The sequence below is a fragment of the Drosophila santomea genome, chromosome 3R (genome assembly GCF_016746245.2).
Source record: "Drosophila santomea strain STO CAGO 1482 chromosome 3R, Prin_Dsan_1.1, whole genome shotgun sequence".
NCBI classification, from domain to species: Eukaryota; Metazoa; Arthropoda; class Insecta; order Diptera; family Drosophilidae; genus Drosophila; species Drosophila santomea.
In genome coordinates, this window is record NC_053019.2 from 22,925,542 (window position 1) to 22,944,034 (window position 18,493).

General features: G+C 44.8%; 1 protein-coding gene across 2 annotated transcripts in view; it reads left to right on the forward strand.

Moving 5' to 3' along the window:
* Positions 1 to 18,493, forward strand: part of LOC120452470 (leucine-rich repeats and immunoglobulin-like domains protein 1) — a 128,876-nt gene that overhangs the window by 101,259 nt on the left and 9,124 nt on the right. For both annotated transcript variants that reach the window (XM_039636707.1, XM_039636708.1), the window contains exons 6-11: positions 3,477 to 3,617; positions 4,293 to 4,424; positions 5,274 to 5,371; positions 11,614 to 11,843; positions 14,126 to 14,530; positions 14,857 to 14,915. In XM_039636707.1, the coding sequence (XP_039492641.1) occupies positions 3,477 to 3,617; positions 4,293 to 4,424; positions 5,274 to 5,371; positions 11,614 to 11,843; positions 14,126 to 14,530; positions 14,857 to 14,915 (1,065 nt within the window). The remainder of the gene's footprint in view (positions 1 to 3,476; positions 3,618 to 4,292; positions 4,425 to 5,273; positions 5,372 to 11,613; positions 11,844 to 14,125; positions 14,531 to 14,856; positions 14,916 to 18,493) is intronic.

Genomic DNA, 18,493 nt, shown 5'->3' on the forward strand with positions numbered 1-18,493 from the left:
AGTACCGCCGCCCAACAGAAAACATCTGGCACTCTAGGTGTGTTGTATCTAACCGATGTGAAGGCTTTAATATTTGATGAGTCCACCAAGGTTGCTATCTCTGTTGGCCAGCAGTCAACAAATACCACTGCCCCACTGCCACTGCAGCAAGTGTGTCAAGGACTTGAAAGCATTTTAACAGGACTGCAGCTGCAGCGGGCATTATTCATGTGACGTTTAATAAAACCAATTAGGCCTCGACATGGCCCATCCACAATCCATCCATTAGCCGGTGGCAGGCTGTCGCCGATTCGGTTCAGTACGGTTTTGGTTTCGGTTTTTGGGCTTTTGGTTATGGGTTATGGTCAGATCAGGGCGGTGGATTGAATGGTTGGTGGTTGGCTGGAGCAAATCCAACCGCAAAACATTATGTTATGCGGTGGCTGTGCGGTCGGCCATGGCGGCAATTTACACATTTTTATCACGGCCGAATCGGTGTGATTTTTAAATGCATTTCGCGCGTGACTTTAAAAATCGGTTTTGGCCAATGCATTGGCCAATGGCCAACATCGGATTACGACTAGTTTAAATGCCGCAACAGCTGGCAATTAGCTGTGTAATTACAGGGTCTTTGTGCACCGCAAAAGTCCAAGTCAAGCATTCCACTTATTGTATCGATAACAATGAAATCATTGAACCGGAAACCATAATTATTGCACAAGTGTGTGTGTGTGTGCGTGTGTGTGTGTGCGTGGGTGCGGCCTTGAATAGAAAATGGAGCTCTACCGGCTAATGTGATTTATATGCACAATATGCCAAAACAACTGCTCTCGGACACGGATACGGACATGGACACGGACAGGGAGACGGATGTGGCCACATCAGGCGGAGACAGGTGCAGAGAAAGGATGCGGACAAGGAGGCGATGGGAGTGGGGGGTGTGTATTAAAGGGGGAGCAGTGCGGAAAGCGGGGAGACGCATTTAATTATGGCCAGCTGGCCGACAATAGATCCCCGTACAATGGGCGGCACAACAATGTTTGTACAATAACAAAAGATGCTGGCAAAGGCATATAATTATATGCCACAAGGACGATAAACAAATGCACGCACACACACGCAAACGCACACACACACACGCACAAGTTGCGTGTTGCTACTCGAGACAAATTACCAACAGGACACTGCATCTAGAGCAACGGGAGACCCCAATTAAATGCCCGGATTGCTGGGCTCTCCAGGCAGCCGCTTAAGTTTTAGCACTAAACTTTATCGGATGCAACAGAATATGGATTTAAATTACTTAACAGACATGCTTCGAACTTTTGCCGCCCACAAAACCGGCGCACTTAAAGTTTAAGCCTGGATATGAGTGTGTGTGTGTTGGGATGGATGTCTGGCTGGATGGCTGGCCAAGTGGTTGGGAGAATGAGTGGTTGGATGAGCAACTTTGCATGCCACAAAACCAGGACCCGAAGTTGAGCCACCACCAGCACAAGCTCCACCATCCGCCGTAGCTGTAGCTGTTGCGAAATCAATATGAAACAAACTCTGTCAAAACTGGCCGCAACCACCGCAATGCTGCTCCCTGATCCTCCTACTCCTCCAGCTCTTCCTGCTCCTCCTGCTCCTCCTACTCCTCCTACTCCCCCTGCCACCCACTGCCATTGCGGCCAATGCGGCGGATGCTTTGAAAGAGCTGCTTATTAAAATTTTTGCCAGCTGGCCACAAAACCAGCGCAAAACCATCGTCGCTGACAGTCTGCAAGATTGAGACCCATTAAGTAGTCGTCATCTGCATGACATTACATGCCGCAATCCACGTATTACAAGCCGCACAGTCACAGAGCCAAAATCAATTTCAGTCCGGGTATCGGGTATTAAAAGAGCTTTTGATCCCCTCCTCCCCCCCACCGCATTCCCAATGCGAGGCGGCGCCCTTTCATAAAACGAGGAGACATATTTATTGAATTCAATATGCGAGTGTACAAAGCGTGAGAATATTGAGAATACATACATATACATATACCAAAACACACACGTAAATGGGTGGAGCACTTCTCCGTTCGCCTGCAACTTCATTGCGAGTTATCCGAGTCCTTATTCCCGCTGCGCCTTTTGCCAGGCTCATGATTTATTATAGTCTAATGCATATTTTGTGGCTGCAGGAGGACAGAGCACTCCGCACACGAGCTACACTGCAAAAAGTGCCTAAGAGTATAGAAAAAGTATAGAAAAGTATACTTTTGTATACCATTTTGAAATGGTATTGTATCCTACTTAATTTCGCTGCATTTTTACATTCCTTAAGCCCAATGTTATATGGTATGTGCTAAGAGCTTTTATTTCTCTCAGTGCAGCTGGTGGCCATGAGCCATGAGCTATTTGTGCGCCCCTCAGTGATCAATTGTAATTTTCTTTCGAATGCAAATATCCTGGCGAGCGAGCGCGCTGCTATCCTTGCTGGGCTTATTTGTTTTGGCCAGAGAAATAGAATATATTATTTGATATATTGCACAACGTATGTAGGTACTTTGAAAGAATTGCATCAATAACACATGTTTGTGCGTCCACTGGCGTAGTCAGTGATAATTTGATTGGGTCCTAATCAGTGATGCAGGGCTGTCCAGCCCAAGCCCCTCAATTTGGCGCCTCTGGAGACTGTAGATGGACTCTAATTTGATGTGTATATTGAGTCCAATGCACATCTATATGTACATAGATGTATTTGTATATGTATTGAAGTGTCTATGTGCGCCTTTTGCTTTATTGAGCTGTTGATACTCGCACTTAAATGTCGAATTTTCTGGGGAAAACCAAATATCAACAAAGTGTGTGTGTGTGTGTGTGTCTCGGCCTAGCCAAATGAACAAAATCCCCGAGAGCTTCGACATAACAAAGAAAAAAAAATAGTGTAGAAAAAACAACAAGACTGAAAAGTAAAGTAAAAACAAAATCCCAAAAAAAGCAAACTGCCGGCCATTTAGTAGACCCAAAAACAAAAAAGGACGAAATATAACAGGGCCTGAGAAATGTCCATAAAACGGAATGAAGCCATCGAAGGCGGCAGCAGCCGTTGTCCTTGATTTAGTCGCCGCACAGCAGACATAATTTTTAACAGCTGCAAAATAATGCGGCCACAAATATAAATAACCGCCGGTCCCGAATTAAATCAAACTATGCCCCAGTGGGGTCAAGGAATGAAAGCCAAAAATACAAAAAAAAATGGGACTTCCAGGGGCACTTTTCCAGTCGAAGTCCAAAGTTGGAGACGCGTAAATGCCGTTTTCTCTCATTCAATTTGCATTCGGGGCGCAGTTATTTATTCAAATTGTGTGATGTCCTTGCCCAGCCCCACTTTGCATACACATTTTTGTTTTGGCTGGACAGTGGGGACACTGGGACCACTGGCCATTTCAAATGTGTTTTTCTACTCTCTCACTTCGCTGTTTTACTTATTTTTTCTTTACCATTTTTTTCCATCCTTTGCCCTACAGTGCCGCCGAGGATTCATCACATTAGCACCGGCGGACATTTGCAAGTCAAGAAGGGCTCGTCGGTGCGCATCGAGTGCTCGGCCACGGGTAATCCAATGCCGAATGTGACTTGGAGCCGCAAGAATAATATTTTGCCCAACGGTAAGATTGCGCATAAGTGCCAGGACGAGTATGCCCCCCAAACAGAAAGGATGCCCCACCAAACAGCCGAGCAACCGAAAAAAAAACCAACCAAAGGCCACGCAAATTAAAATCGTAAAGCGCAACAATGGACGAGGCGGTGGCGAAAACGCAAATGAATACAGTCGTAAAAGAAACTTTAAACAATTTCCATAAGAATGAAAAGTCAAAGAAATTATATTTTCTGCCCCGCTTTCGGCCATCGCTTTGCTCGTCCTTTATTATTAAATATATACTTTACTCACTCCGACGGCAAAATGGCAGTGTGTGAACGCGGCTCCGTTGGTGGTTTCTTCGTTGTTTGGTGGACAACAGACAGAGCCTGCCCGCGGTGAAGAAGGACTTCGGCCGGACATCACTGTCACTTGGCCGCACGTTGATTCCCCGTAATTGGCTCTGCCATTTCTTGGGCTGCGGATACTTGGACTATTGGACTCGCGGACAGCCGGACTTGCGGACACACGGACAGCTGCACTTACGGACAAACGGACAGCTTGGCTAACGGACAGCTTGACTAACGGACAAACAGACAAACGGACAAGCGGACAACCAGAAGCGGACTTTGTTTGTCCGTCTGTGTGGCGGCGGCCTTATTGGTTGCATTTTTCATGCGGTTTCCATCGTTCTCCCTTGCAGGCGAGGAGAAGCTCCACTCGCACGTCCTCTCCATCGAGAATGTGGATCGGCACAAGGGCGGCGTCTACATATGCACTGCCAACAATCGCGTGGGCCAGCCCGCTTCCAGCCAGGTCGTGCTCCATGTCCTGTGTAAGTATGCCACCCACATCCACATATAAAACACTGCAAAAAAAAAAAAACAACCCATAACAATATCAATAACAATATTAATTCGGAATGTTTTCGAAACAAGCAGAGTACATTTCCATTAGTCAAACGGAATAAAAACGTCTCTTTTAGTCCGAAACAATTTTGTAAAAAGTTCTACAAGACTGTAGTGATTTCCTTTTTTCATAATAAATATTCAGTATTTTGCCGCTGATTTTATTTTCAAGTGTAGGTACACAATGGCAGCGAAACGAATTAATTTTTTGTGTGCGCGACTGTGCCACGGAGTCATCCGCCTGTCAGTCCAATTTATGTCAAATCTGATTTCGATTTCGAACGGGTATTGACTTTTAACGCTCTCGCGGCACATGCATTGGCGTAGATGATGGACTCATGGTCAGTGGTGGGTGGTAGGTGGTAGGTGGTCAGTGGCTAAAGGGTCAGGGGTCAGGGGTGGCTACGGGTTGGCCAACTGAAATGGGGATTGCTCTTATTACATTTACACACTTACCGACATTTATTGGTTGGCTGGCAATTATTGAAATGCCTGCCGTTCGTTCTGACATTTATTAAGAATTTATATGTCCGTATAATTTTGATGCGAGTTCATTACCGATCTCCCAAGCTCCCCGCCCCCCCCCCCCCTGGTCATTACATGTGCTAATTACATGGCTCCCATCTCAATTTACACTTTTCTGATGCTCATGTCGTGGGAGGGGAAGCGCCATTGGGCCATTGATTTTTCGCGTTCGCTGCCATTCCGTGAGACAGGACAATGTTCATGTTATTAACTAATTTCTTAACATTCTCTTCGTTATTTTGCGCCCGCAGTTTCGCCGGAAATCTCCGTGGAGCGTCCTGTGGTCTTCTCGGGCGAAGGGCATGAGGCAACGCTGGTCTGCATCGTCCACGGCGAAACACAGCCTGAGGTATGTTTTAATTAAATTTCGTACATAAATTTTCATTATCGCGCTAGCTCACTTGGAAACACGTACAGCAAACCATACGCCCCCGCAGCGGATGCTGCAGATACACAGATACTATAGATACGCAGATACTTTAGATACACAGATACTATAGATACGCAGATACTTTAGATACAAAGATACACAGTTACACAGATACTCTGATACTCAGATATTAAGTTACTCAGATACACTGATACTCTGATGCTCAGATATTCAGTTACTCAGATACACGGATACTCTGATACACTGTTACTCAGATACTCTGTTACTCAGATACTCTGATATTCAGATACTCATATAATCAATTACTCAGATACTCAGAAACTCGGACAGATTCCGCTGCCCATATGTATAAGGCATATCCCATGGACTTAGTCGTCACGGGGAGTCCATTGTTAAGCTGAGAGTCGAAAGCATATGACTGCTGCCACCACGCATTAATTAAAAGTCTACAGCGGCAAATTGAAGTGCAACACAAAGTGCAGCAGATAAGAGATGATAAAAAGGACGCAGGCAGCAGACAGCAGAACGACAAAGAAAAGGCGCCGAGCATAATTTTAATCAAACATCGCACACAAAAAGTTCGAGCGAGATGGCGACACTGTGCGAGCGAGCGAGTGCCACTGAGCGTGTCCTTGTCGTCCTTGTCGTCCTGTTGCCCAATGCATTTTCGTACATGCCAAGCTTTTCTGCAGTAATTTCGACTTCACTTTTAGCTCGGCTCTCAGTCACTCTCTCATCCTCTGGTGTTTATTTTTGTGCTCTGCGCCTTTTGTCGACATTTAAATTAATACGCTCGGCTATAATTCAAAGTAAAATTGCGGAAGTTGCCAAAGCGGAAGTGAGAAGCGGTGGTCTACCGACAAAAAAAAAAAAAAAACGAAAAAACATGAAAAAAGCACCAGAGAAATGCCAAAGAACTGAAAAGAAAACCCAAAATGACATGGCGCACACAGAGGCGAGAAGAGCTGGGCGGAAATGGAGGGATTGGATTATAGCAGGGTGATCCTTTACTGCCAGAACATTACTATTATTATTAATCGCAATAGTTCCTCTAACTTTCAATTTAATTTACATACAATATTTTAATTTATTTATGACATAGTCAAGCTACAAGTGGCATCACAATCAGGCAGATGTAATAAGCCCAAAAGACCAAGTCATTGCCCTTTAAACCCGATTACTCGTAGTTTCCTTTTTCCCTGACTGCCCCATAAACCTGTAATAAGGGATTGCAGGACCTTAATTTGGCCAAAAAGCAAGCGGGTTCACCCTAACGTCATACGTAAGAGACGAAACCCGAATAATGACTTGCAACCGCAAATGTCAATCCTTAAAATTATACAGCTCCCCGTTTCATTTCACTTTGTTTCGTTTCATTTTGGCCCGATTTCGTGGTAAGTCCGTCCCGTCAGCGACTCTTGGGCCCGTTCCACGAATTTTCCGACAGCGCATTAAGTTTTTATGCTATTTAATTTTTAACATTTTCTCCTCTCTTCTTTTTTTTTTGTTTTTTGGCCCTCGTTTTGTGGCCGCAAAGAGTTGACTGCTTTCCAGCGAACAGCGTAACTATTTATTTGCTGCCAGCTAGCTGGTTCCTTTTATTTGCTCTGTCCGACACATTTCATTATAGTCGCTGGCCCCTTAACCCTTCGCTGGCCGCACTGCCTCCTTTTAACCCCCCTGCAGCCGAGCGTCAACGTCAACGCCTCCTGCTTTGCATTGTGCATGCCATCGCCATTGCCATCGCCATCGCCAGTTGACGGAGCTGTGGGCGGTTGAAACGGGCTGGGTGGGCGTGGCATTTAGTAGTCTTTGAGAATGGCATTTCCGCATGCAATTTATACATTTACTTGCTTCTCGTTTTGGCCGCAGTTCGTCATTTTCCCTTCATTCATTTAATGCTTTTCCCCTTTTGCAATTTTTTTATGTTAAGCTTCTCTTTTATTTTTGTATCCCTGTGGCTAAGTGTATACAATCTAACGCTTCCTTTTCGCTTGTTTTTTGAAGCTTTTTTTTTTAACGAGCCTCCCTTCAAGTACTTGACTCTGCTCCACCTGCAACCGCATATATATACACAATTTTCAAGTGTGTGCCACAGACACAGAAAGTTTTTTTGATTAGCTGCAGAGGAGGGTTTTTGTTTTTTGTTTTTTTTTTTTGCAGCGAGCCAAAGGTCAGTTTAATTAGCGTGATAAGAGGGGGAGTCGTTGTGGCAATTATCTGTGGCATGCCAAATGTACTGTAATTACGGTCACAAATCTGTTGCATAGAATTTTCATTCTCATTTCCAGCAATGGCACAAAGGTGCAAATGATCGGCAGCCAATGAACTAATGAGTCCTGATGCGAATAATAGCTATGCATATATATGCACATTATTCTGCGTATTGTTCTTGTGCGGCGTGCAATTTTAATTATGTCTTGTCAACGATATCCAGGCAGTTCGATGCGGAAAAACCGCATATATCGCCACACGGGGGCTTCATATTAATTATTTAGCGCGCATTGAAAGGTACTCTATATATATAGATATATATATATATGCTGACATTCCCAGACTGCCGCCCATGCATTGGCACTTATGCGCATATTTACATATTAATTACGCATTGCACCACGGGCCCAAGTCTGGCATATTCATAATCCATTGATATTGTCGATTTGTTGCATAATGAATATCATAAACATGCTCTAAGCTCTGTCCGTGTGTCTGTGTGTCTGTGTGTATCTGTGTCTGTGCCACTCCACGCAACCAACGGGCGGCGGCAACAAAGTCATTAGAGCAATTGTCATTAACATGAGCGACGGCAATGAGACAACATCATTATCAACGTCATCGGGCGGCGGTGGCAGTATTGTCAACGATGTTGTCGCCGTCATCGATGTCGGACGCATTAAACATGCAGCAGCATTTGACAGAGCCATCAACGTCAGCAGCTAACAGCATTAATGGGCGACCGTTTCGACAGCCACTGGTGCCCTAATACGCCCACACACCACCCACACACACCAGCACACCCACACACACACCAGCACACCACCCGCCGTCCTAAACAAGGACCCACTCTGATGAGCTTTCATCGCTCATCAGCGAGCGAAAGTGGAGGGGGGAGCGGAGAACGGGGAAAGATACGGCTGCCATGCCGCTACTATGGCTTTTAATTATTTTGCAAATTAATTTCCAAATTGGTAATTTTCTTCACATTTACACACACACAAACACACACACACAGAGGAGCACACACACGAACACACAGCGCACGTAATGAGTTTTTGTGCCCGGGTTGGGAAGGACTGCAAGTTGGCCTATTGGCCCGATCCAAAATGAGATGTTTAGATGGCACAAAATTGCGAGATAATTAGAAGATTCGTCGGACTGGAAATTGCTTACTTGCCATCACAACGTTTCAAAAACTACTCGATATACACACGATTTAAGTGGTAATTAATCAGAATGGAATCACAGAAGACAGCTTCATGAAGGGTTTACAGATTAACTAAATAAATACATTGCATTACTTATGTATGTGCTCATGTACTAGAAATGGTCCTTAAATATCAAATTCCAATTGAAAGCCTTATTATGCAGCACTTTATACCATTTATTTAAACAAAGCGGAGATTATAGCATATCAAACATCAAACTCCACAATTAGTTAACCCAATAAAATGTCCGTTGAAATTAGGTTAAAGCCACAAGAATGTCCAAAACTTTGGTGGCATGAATTCGATATCAATGTGTGCAACATGTGGCATACGAGAGTGCGTAAAGTCTGAGGAGATGGCCCGATTGTAGACTTAATGACATGGTAGGCCAGCACTCTAAACTGCTGTTTAACTACAGTCATTAATTACGGCAAAGTTATTTATTGTCATTATCTAATTTCTATTAGCTTTCCCTGGGCGCCAACTTTTGGGAAGCAGCTGTGGTGCCGGGTCTCTGACCAATTGGTGTTGGCAACAACTTAAGTCAAACTGTGGCCATTAACAGCGACACCAGTAACACCAGCAAAAAAAAACAAAAAAGAAAAGGAAAGGAAATGAAAGCGGCGATGCCACACGCAACTCTCTTATGTGCGTGCCAACGTGGCGTATGCGTAATTCCCACATGCCTCTTGCAATTATTTCTTCGGCTCTCGGTCGATTTTCTTTTTTGTTTTTTTTTTGTTTTTGGTTCTTAGCGCGTTTTCACTCGCAGCTGGCACCCATCTAACAACACTCTTCCTTTGGCAATTTCCGCTGTGCCAGCGAGCGAAGGTATTGCATAATAGATTGCCAGACAAAACGGAAGGGAAGAGGAGCTGGTGGCCAGGACTCAGGATCCTTGAACAGGAAAGACGGAATGCGAGTTGGCTGAGGCACGCATATACTCTTCTGCTTTCTTTTCTCTTCTTTTACTTTCTTTTCTTTCCTTTTTGGCTGATTAGTGTTGATTGGTATTTCTCGCTTTGCTGCTCATCAATGCTAATTTCTTGACGCTACTTCGTCTCATTTCGGTTTGTTTTGTTTCGGCCAGTTTCTAAGTTGGCCAAGTTGCTTGTTTCGCATCGATTTCCTCTTCCAATTGAAAATTAAGCGCAAGTGCAAAAGATTGATTGGCGCCACATTTGCGTGGATCTATTAATGAAGTGCACACAGGACTCCGGAGCAATCAATTGCCCCATCCGTGGAGCAATTAATTCAGTTAGCTGGCAGCGGCGATGGGGAAATATCAAATAAAATAATTTCTGGCCATTTTTCTGCCACGTCAACACTTATGCCTCGTTACGCACGGTTGAAGCAACGCTGCCAAGACAATTTTTCTGACCGCTGATGATAGTGGTCAAGTGGAGTGGATAACTCAAAACTAGAGCTTAAATTAAGGGAAAATGCGTAAAATCAACAGCATAGCCAGCCAAAGAAACAAAAGTAACAAAAGCGAAAATCGCAAACATCAACATTTTGGACAAATAACGGCATGGGCAAAAAAACATTTACGGCTGCACACGTACACATACATATATACATCGGGAAATGTGTGTGGAAATGGGTGAAAATGTTAGACAGGCGCGCTGGTGTGAGTGGAAAATATGACAACACATATGCACTGCTGACAGTCATTTTAATGGAATATGCGGCAAAGCACCGCCAGCGTTAACTAATCCAGTCAAATAGGAGCAAATAAATACTAGACTTGCAAATAGAAATGCCACAGATAGCTGGCTACTACTATCCCTCCATCCCCCCATCCCCACACCATTCATTCTCATCTTGTTTTTACGTTTGCCTCTATTTGTTTTAATATTTGCGCCTTTGTGGGAACTAGAGATTGGATTTTGGTATGTGCGTCATGGCATCGAGCACCTGCTGCTCGTGGTGCTTTTGGAATTTGCTGCTGCCCGTATTCCCTGTTAATTCGTGCGTTCTGTCCTTGCTTATCTGCCGACTACGGCCCGTATCCGGCCGTATCCTGCCCTATCCTGGCCGTATCCTGGCCGTACTCTGGCGTATCCTGTCTACGAGCTGTCAGCGAGGCGACAGCACGGCGCTGCAGTGACTCGCGCCCTCAATTCATTTACAAAACACGCACGGACCTCCTCTGTCTGTGTAGTTGTGTCGTCCCTACACACACACACACACACACACACACACTCCACTCACATGGCCATGAGTCCTTTTTCGGGATGTGTGTTTGCAGAGGATTCGGGACTCGCACTTGACACACAAAACATGTTGTCGTCGGCTGGCTGGGCAAAAAATATGTTGCAAACAAATAGGTACAAACAATACGGATCCGTTGCCGAATCAAAGATGAATTTCATGCCAGACGCCAGTTGGCTAAAAATCTGATGGGAAATCAATAAGCGACGGTGGGGCACGTCGATCTGGTTTTCAATTTCAACAGGAATTACGCTTAATTGACGCTCAAGTGACAGCCGCACGAAGTGCCAGTGGAAGCGCTCTTGCCGCAAATCGTCTTAACTTTTGCCCCTCCCCAAATGGTGAACTTACCTCGTCCGCCCCGCAACGAAAACACTCGACCACAAAACTCAACCTCGACCTGGGACAACCTGAGAGTCACGGGTGAAACGCAATCACGCACACACACACACACACACTCACCTGGACACACACACACACACACACACATTTGCCAGTAGTTGGCAGCAGTTGGAAACTCGTGCGCTCGCCTCGATTGACCAAGTTTTCAATTATTTACAGGTAATTTGGTTCAAAGACACCATGCAATTGGATACCACGGAGCGGCACATCATGGAGACGCGCGGATCCAGGCACACGCTGATTATACGCAAAGTGCATCCGCAGGACTTTGGCAACTACTCCTGTGTGGCGGAAAATCAGTTGGGAAAGGCACGCAAGACCCTCCAGTTGAGCGGAAAACCGAACGTGGCCGTTTTTAATTCACCGCCAATCAGTCAGTACAAGGACAGGTAAGATTTCGATTGCAAGTGGCCATGGGTGGATGGGTTTTTGGAATGTGAGTTTGGAGAATGGAGAATGGCCACGTGCCAAGTTGGACAATGCCATTCACTTGGTTGGCCAGGTGGGTGGGCTAATTACGAGTGCAGGGCCACGAGTTTGTAATTGAGTATAAAATGCAAAATCCGTTGAAAATGTTAGGTGCTCCGGCCTGATTGGACATTAGACACTGCCCCTAGATGTGGCTGCTCATGACGATCATGACGATGATGATGATGATGATGATGATGATGATGATGCACTGAGTTACTTTATTAGATTAATTTCGTTGACTGACATGGCAACCGAATTACGGACAGATGGACGGACAACTCACTGGGCCGCCAGTGCGCATACGTAAACGTAACGTATGAAACTTTTAATTGGATTAGCTGTCATCAAACCCACGCACACGCACACACACACACACACTCATAAGGGGCAAAGGCAGACAAAGGCGAATGGATGTGGATACGGGAAAGTGCGGGGAAAGTGTGAGGAAAGTCAGCCAAGCGACAAACAAGCTCACATCTCATGTCACACCACTCGAACGAAATGGCAGAAGAAATAGACACAGATAGACCGACAGCTAGATAGCTTTACAGCTTGCTTTTTTCAACAAAAAGATGTCGGCCAGACTACCTACACCTTTCAATAATTCAACTCAAATGAAATCCAATAATCTGCTGGAAAAACGTCAAAAGCGGTCAAAAAAAAGGCGAGCTGCGAGCATAGCAGCCATATTGCGCATACGCCCCGTTAACGCAACTTTGCAAAAAGGCAACTAAGCGAACATTTTGGCCATGTCAACTTTGGCGCTGATTTCATTTCGTTTCATTTGGTTTGATTCCCTGCCGCCGGAAACTGCTGCCAGCAATTAAGCTACCAAAAAGCCCGAAACGAGCATACAAAGTACGCAAAACCAACTTTTGCTCCTATTTTTTTTTGGGGGGGGGGAGGGGATTTTTGGCCGTCTGGCGCCAGTCGCCGGCTCTTCAATTGTTAATAATCATTTTTATTGCTTGCGTTAGTTTTATGCTATATGCGAAAAGTTTCCTGATTGGCGTTTTATGTTTTTATTGTGCTTGGGACTTGGAAGTTATTAGTTCGCATGGCCCAATAATCATACAGAATACATTCGAAAGCAAAACAAATGATGGGCCGTGCCGACACAAACAGGATGCCAAAAAGGACGAAAGTCCTTCTATGGCATCAGCATCCCAATGCTGATTAACATTCAAATTGTGTGCCGACTTTATCGCAAAGCAATGAACTTGCGACATCCCAGGACGAAGTGGGGCATCCGTAATTAGTTGTTTACTTGAGCAGCTCCAGTGGAGTGTGGCCATAAATAACTTTGTCCATCGTCTGCCGGCTAATGAGCTGCTACGACTTTAAAGCACCTTTACAGCCACCTAGGAGTTGGTTAAACCTTTAAGCCAAACGTGTAGGGCAATGGCCAAAAATGCAGTTTCACCCAACTGCTTTACTTGGCTTCCTAATCGCGGCACAATGCACCCAGCTGAGGGAGTCGTGGTCGGTCATATAACTTCATTTACACTTGAGCTGAGAATGTGGCAGGACTGTTGGCTTTTCGGTTGAATGGACGCATTGTGCGAGCAGTTTCAGTTACCCAGCAGCCAAGCACCCAGTTGCAAGAGATGCGAGATGCGGGGCAGCTGGGCAAACAAGTACCCAATAACAAAGGCGAAGGCGAGGGCGAGGGCGCGGGCATTATGTTAAGATTGCAGCAACAGCAAACGACGGACGACGAACCTGGAACCTCGAATCCCGAGCTCCTTGCCCCATCATATACCTTACTCCCGATGCCCGGACAACAAAGCTGCTGGCTGGCTGGCTCATACGCAGTATCTTAACCCAGCCATTGTCGTCAGCCATTGATTACGTTGTTGTTGTCACTCTGGGGGTCCCTATACCCCAATCCCCAATCCCCATTCCCAACCCCCTGCACCCGATTGCATCCAGCCAGCATCTTGGTAGCTTCAGCCATTCTCGCTGCTGACGTGACTGCCGTCTGGCTTCTGCGTGTTGCCCTTAACTGCAGCTCTCAATGGAGAATTTAACAATTACATATTGATTGCCAGCGCCTCGGAATAAATCCCCCGCCAACTGTTGCACGCGAAAAACTTTGCGATAACCAAGCCACTCACTCACTCACTCACTCACTCACCCACTTACTCACCCACTCAGTCAGTGACTCACTCCGCGCTGCAACTTCATCCTCCATTTTCAGATACAACATCTCCTGGGCCGTCGACTCGCACTCGCCCATCGAGGAGTACAAGCTGTCCTTCCGCAAGTTGCCGCAAGGACACGAGGTCGTTGGCAATGCCATCGACTCGCCCTCATCCTCCTCATCGATGTCCTCCTCCTCCTCCTCCTCGTCGTCCCAGATGTACGGCTCTGGGCTACATGCGCATCGGATTGGCAGCAACATGGGCGGACTGTCCGGATTGTCCGGACTGTCTGGCAGCGGCAGCTACTCCGGCTACGGCAACATGATGCACTGGGGCCACAACGACTGGCGCAACGTCGTCCTGCCGGCAGTGCCCGTTTCGCACCACTACGCCCAGGGCATGAGCTACATGGTACGCGGCCTGGATCCCGATCAGCATTACGAGGCCACCGTGCAGTCCAGGTGAGTGTCCGGATGGTGTCAGATTCCAGGGAGTTTAAAGCCGCACTGTGGTTCAATTAGTGCCGAGATTAAGTTGGTCTGCATGGCATATCACACTGTTCTATGGCTTAGATTAAAGGAGTCAAGTGATGTGCAGTACAATGCGCTTGGAGCCCACTGTGCGTTACGGATGAGCCAAACTGGCTAATTTGCGCACTCGAAATATTATTTATGGTCGCATTACGGGGGAGCTGCCATCATTAGCACTCATTTGCATATTAATACCGGTAATGTTACTGAGCTCCATGATTAATACAGCGAACGGCTCTCCCATTCTGCCATTGCAGGAATCGATACGGCTGGAGCGATTTGACCAACAGCTTCGTCTTCTCCACATCATCAAATGGTAAGTACCAATACTGCCAACTGCAATAACTCGCTTTCTGTAGCTTTAGCAAACACAATAGAGCGCATCCCTTCAACTTTCCGTGTGGCAATCATGCAAATACCCTTACACAAAAATACAGAAAAATTCATGTACGATTTGATTGGCGTTGAATATGTTGAATTCCCTTAGGGTATTACTACCTCGGCTAGCCGTGGGTCAATTGAATAACATTTGCTTGTGTGCTTTGCATTTCTGTTGCTGGCTGTATGCATAATAATTTGGTATTATGCGCTGCTTTCGCCGATAATCCACAAAAATCACAATGAAGCTGCAGCACGCAAACAGTTAAGGCAAGCCATAAATATAGCAAAGAATAAAATTCTCCAATCGCTTTTGTATCGCAGCCCCGAGGAGAAAACATGTTCAAGCTGTCATAACTTAATGCAGTTAAATTTATTGCTGAAGCGGGCCAGTGAAGCGTGAAGTGAACACGTCGCTTTCTCGTTTGTTTTCGCAGCGAACGGAGAGTTTCCGCAATCATTTCACACCCAGACACTCAGACACTCAGACAACTCAGACCACCTTGCACATGCACAGCATGTCTGTTATCACACACGGTCCTAGTGCACTCACGAATAGAAATCGCAGCTTAATGAGTTCTTTGAGTAGTGATCATCCGCGCTTCTCATTTAAACAACCATAAACCACACCAAAGGAATATTATTAAGTAATATATACAAAAAAAAACGATTAATTGGGCGAGGCACAGAAATATTAAATTAATATCTATTTAAACCTCTACAATGTGCAGAACAAATATTTCTATAGAAATCAATAGTTCAACTTTAGCAAAACGTTGATATGGTTTTTGATCTCAAAATGGCAAAAGTTCGGAGTATTTGATTGGCTTTTACACAATAACTATACCAAAAATGGTCTTAAAACGAAATAAATAACTGTTTTGTATAGCTTATTACCAATACTAACGTTCCCTATCCTTTTTTGGGGGATTTGGGAAAATTTAATTTTTCGATGAATTTTCACTTTTTTGTAAGGGGTAACATCATCAAAATTTGCAAAAAATCCAACAAATTTAACATTGCCAAATTTGGTTACCAGTCGTTAGGAAATTAAGTTGGGAGTTCAAAAAGGCATAACATTCCATTTTTAGACAATTATTTTCAATTTTATGGCTAAATCCATTTTAGAGGAAAAATCAGAAAAATGTTTTATAGGTAAAAATGAGTCGATTTTGATCAATATTTTAGCATAACTTGACCAAAAATGATCGTAAAGCTGAAAAAATTACAGCTTTTTGCAGCTAATGACCCATACTAACGTTCCTTATACTTGTTTGGTGGATTTGGGGAAGTTTAATTTTTTGATGTATTTTCACTTTTTTGTAAGGGGTAACATCATAAAAATTTGCAAAAAATCCAAAAAATGTAACATTGCCAAATTTGGTTACAAATCGTTAGGTAATTAAATCACGAGCTCAAAAAAGCATAACATTCAATTTTCGGACAATTATTTTCCATTTTATGGGTAAAAAACTGATCCATTTTAGAGGAAAAATCGGAAAAATGTTTTATAGCTAAAAATGAGTCGATTTTGATCAATAATTTTAGCATAACTTGACCAAAAATGATCGTAAAGCTGAAAAAATTATTTATTTTTGCAGCTAATGACCCATACTAACGTTCCTTATACTTGTTTGGTGGATTTGGGGAAGTTTTATTTTTTGATGTATTTTCACTTTTTTGTAAGGGGTAACATCATAAAAATCCAAAAAAATTTACATTACCAAATTTGGTTACAAATTGTTAGGTAATTAAATCACGAGCTCAAAAAAGCATAACATTCCATTTTTGGACAATTATTTTACATTTTATGGGTCAAAAACTGATCATTTTTAGACGAAAAATCCAAAAAATCGATTTTTAGCGAAAATGAGATATTTGCAATGCGTTTTACCTTAGGTGTTTGTATTGAGATGAAGTTTTTTGCTTTCGCTGTCAATAATTCGCAGAAGCCAAAGGATCTTGAGTAAATAAAGTCCAAGCCTCGTTGCGCATCAAGTATACGCCGCGTTGGCAGTTACTTTGACTGCCAGTTGATAAATTTGCGGTTGAGAAAATCTCCATGTGTGTGCATAACTAATTGATGGCGCACAGTCTTGACGCTGCATAATGAGGGTGAAAAATCAAATAGGTGAACAAGGCGGCGCTAATTGGATGGTTGGCGAGACCGGAAGTCCTGGCGAGTTCCTTGAAAGTCACCTTCGTGAGGGCGATAAATAAACAAAGATGCACTGCGTCGATGGCTGCCCGACCAGGTGGATAGGTTGGTAGGTAGGTGGATAGATCTAAATGCACACTCGAAATCCATTTATATGCAAAACTATTGTTGCGTTGCATACGGAATTCGGGCAGCTGGAAAAGCGTGAGAGAGAAACAGAGAGAGGGAGGAAAAACGGCTGGGAAAAGTGGAGAAAACGTAGGACTGCCAGCGTGAAATGTGGCGCGCACAGAAAAGCGATTTTCCATGCAAATGACGCACATTTGGCGGCGCCGGCTCCAGATCCGCTGTCTTTTGCCATCTTTTGGCTGCCATGCCACTGCCACTGCCACAGCCAGTGCCACAGCCATGCGAAATGCATGCAAATGCAAATAGTGCACGGTTCAGTGCCGTTGCGGCTGATGCAGTTACGCTGATGGGTCTTCTGTGCCCCGTTCTTGGGGCAAACAAACGCATAAATATGCAGTGGCAACAGCCAGCCACAACAGCAATAAGAACAATAACAAAAGAAATATGCAATAAACACGCACATGGTGAGTGAAATACTCTCGCACTGCCAGCCGGAAAAGCCGGCAGGGACAAAGCGAAGCGGTGAAAATTTAATAAAGCAAAACGTGAATGCGGCACACACGCACAAACTGCACAAAAGGAAAAAGGGCTTTCCCTTCGCCAGCCATTCAATGCCGCGAAATGGCAAAATGGCGAAATGGTATCGATGTCGCCTGCCGGCAAGACGTGTTGCTTTTGACGATCCTCGTCCTCGTCCTCGTTCTGGTCCTGGCATCACATGCATCCGCATAAGATGCTGGCATACGCGAAGGTCCTTGCGCCTCCAACTTCATTACGCGCCATTGAAATGCCATTGCATAGCGCGCCATCGATGCGAATTGCAACTTCGTTGGCGGCAATTTATGGCTGCGCTTTGTGCTAATGGAAATGACTTCATTATATTTTCGAAACGTAAACAATTTACGCAATTAGTGACCGAGCATGCGATGCAATAATAACCGCAGCAGCCACACCACCACCACCATCTCCACTTCCATGTCCTTCAGCGTGGTGCAATCGAGCAAAGCGGCAACTAATGAGCCCGGAGTGTCATAACAACAATCCTCGCACAATAACCGTAACACTAAAGGACGAGAATTGTCCTAGACTGCCATACTCTATGTACACACATACAATCGCACAAGTTGAGAGAAGGGCAGACAGCAGGCAGTCACAGAAATATCAGCAGTTCATTTACCTGTGCACCTCGCCACGTGAACGTGTCCTGGAAATAGAGCAAGGTGGCTCCG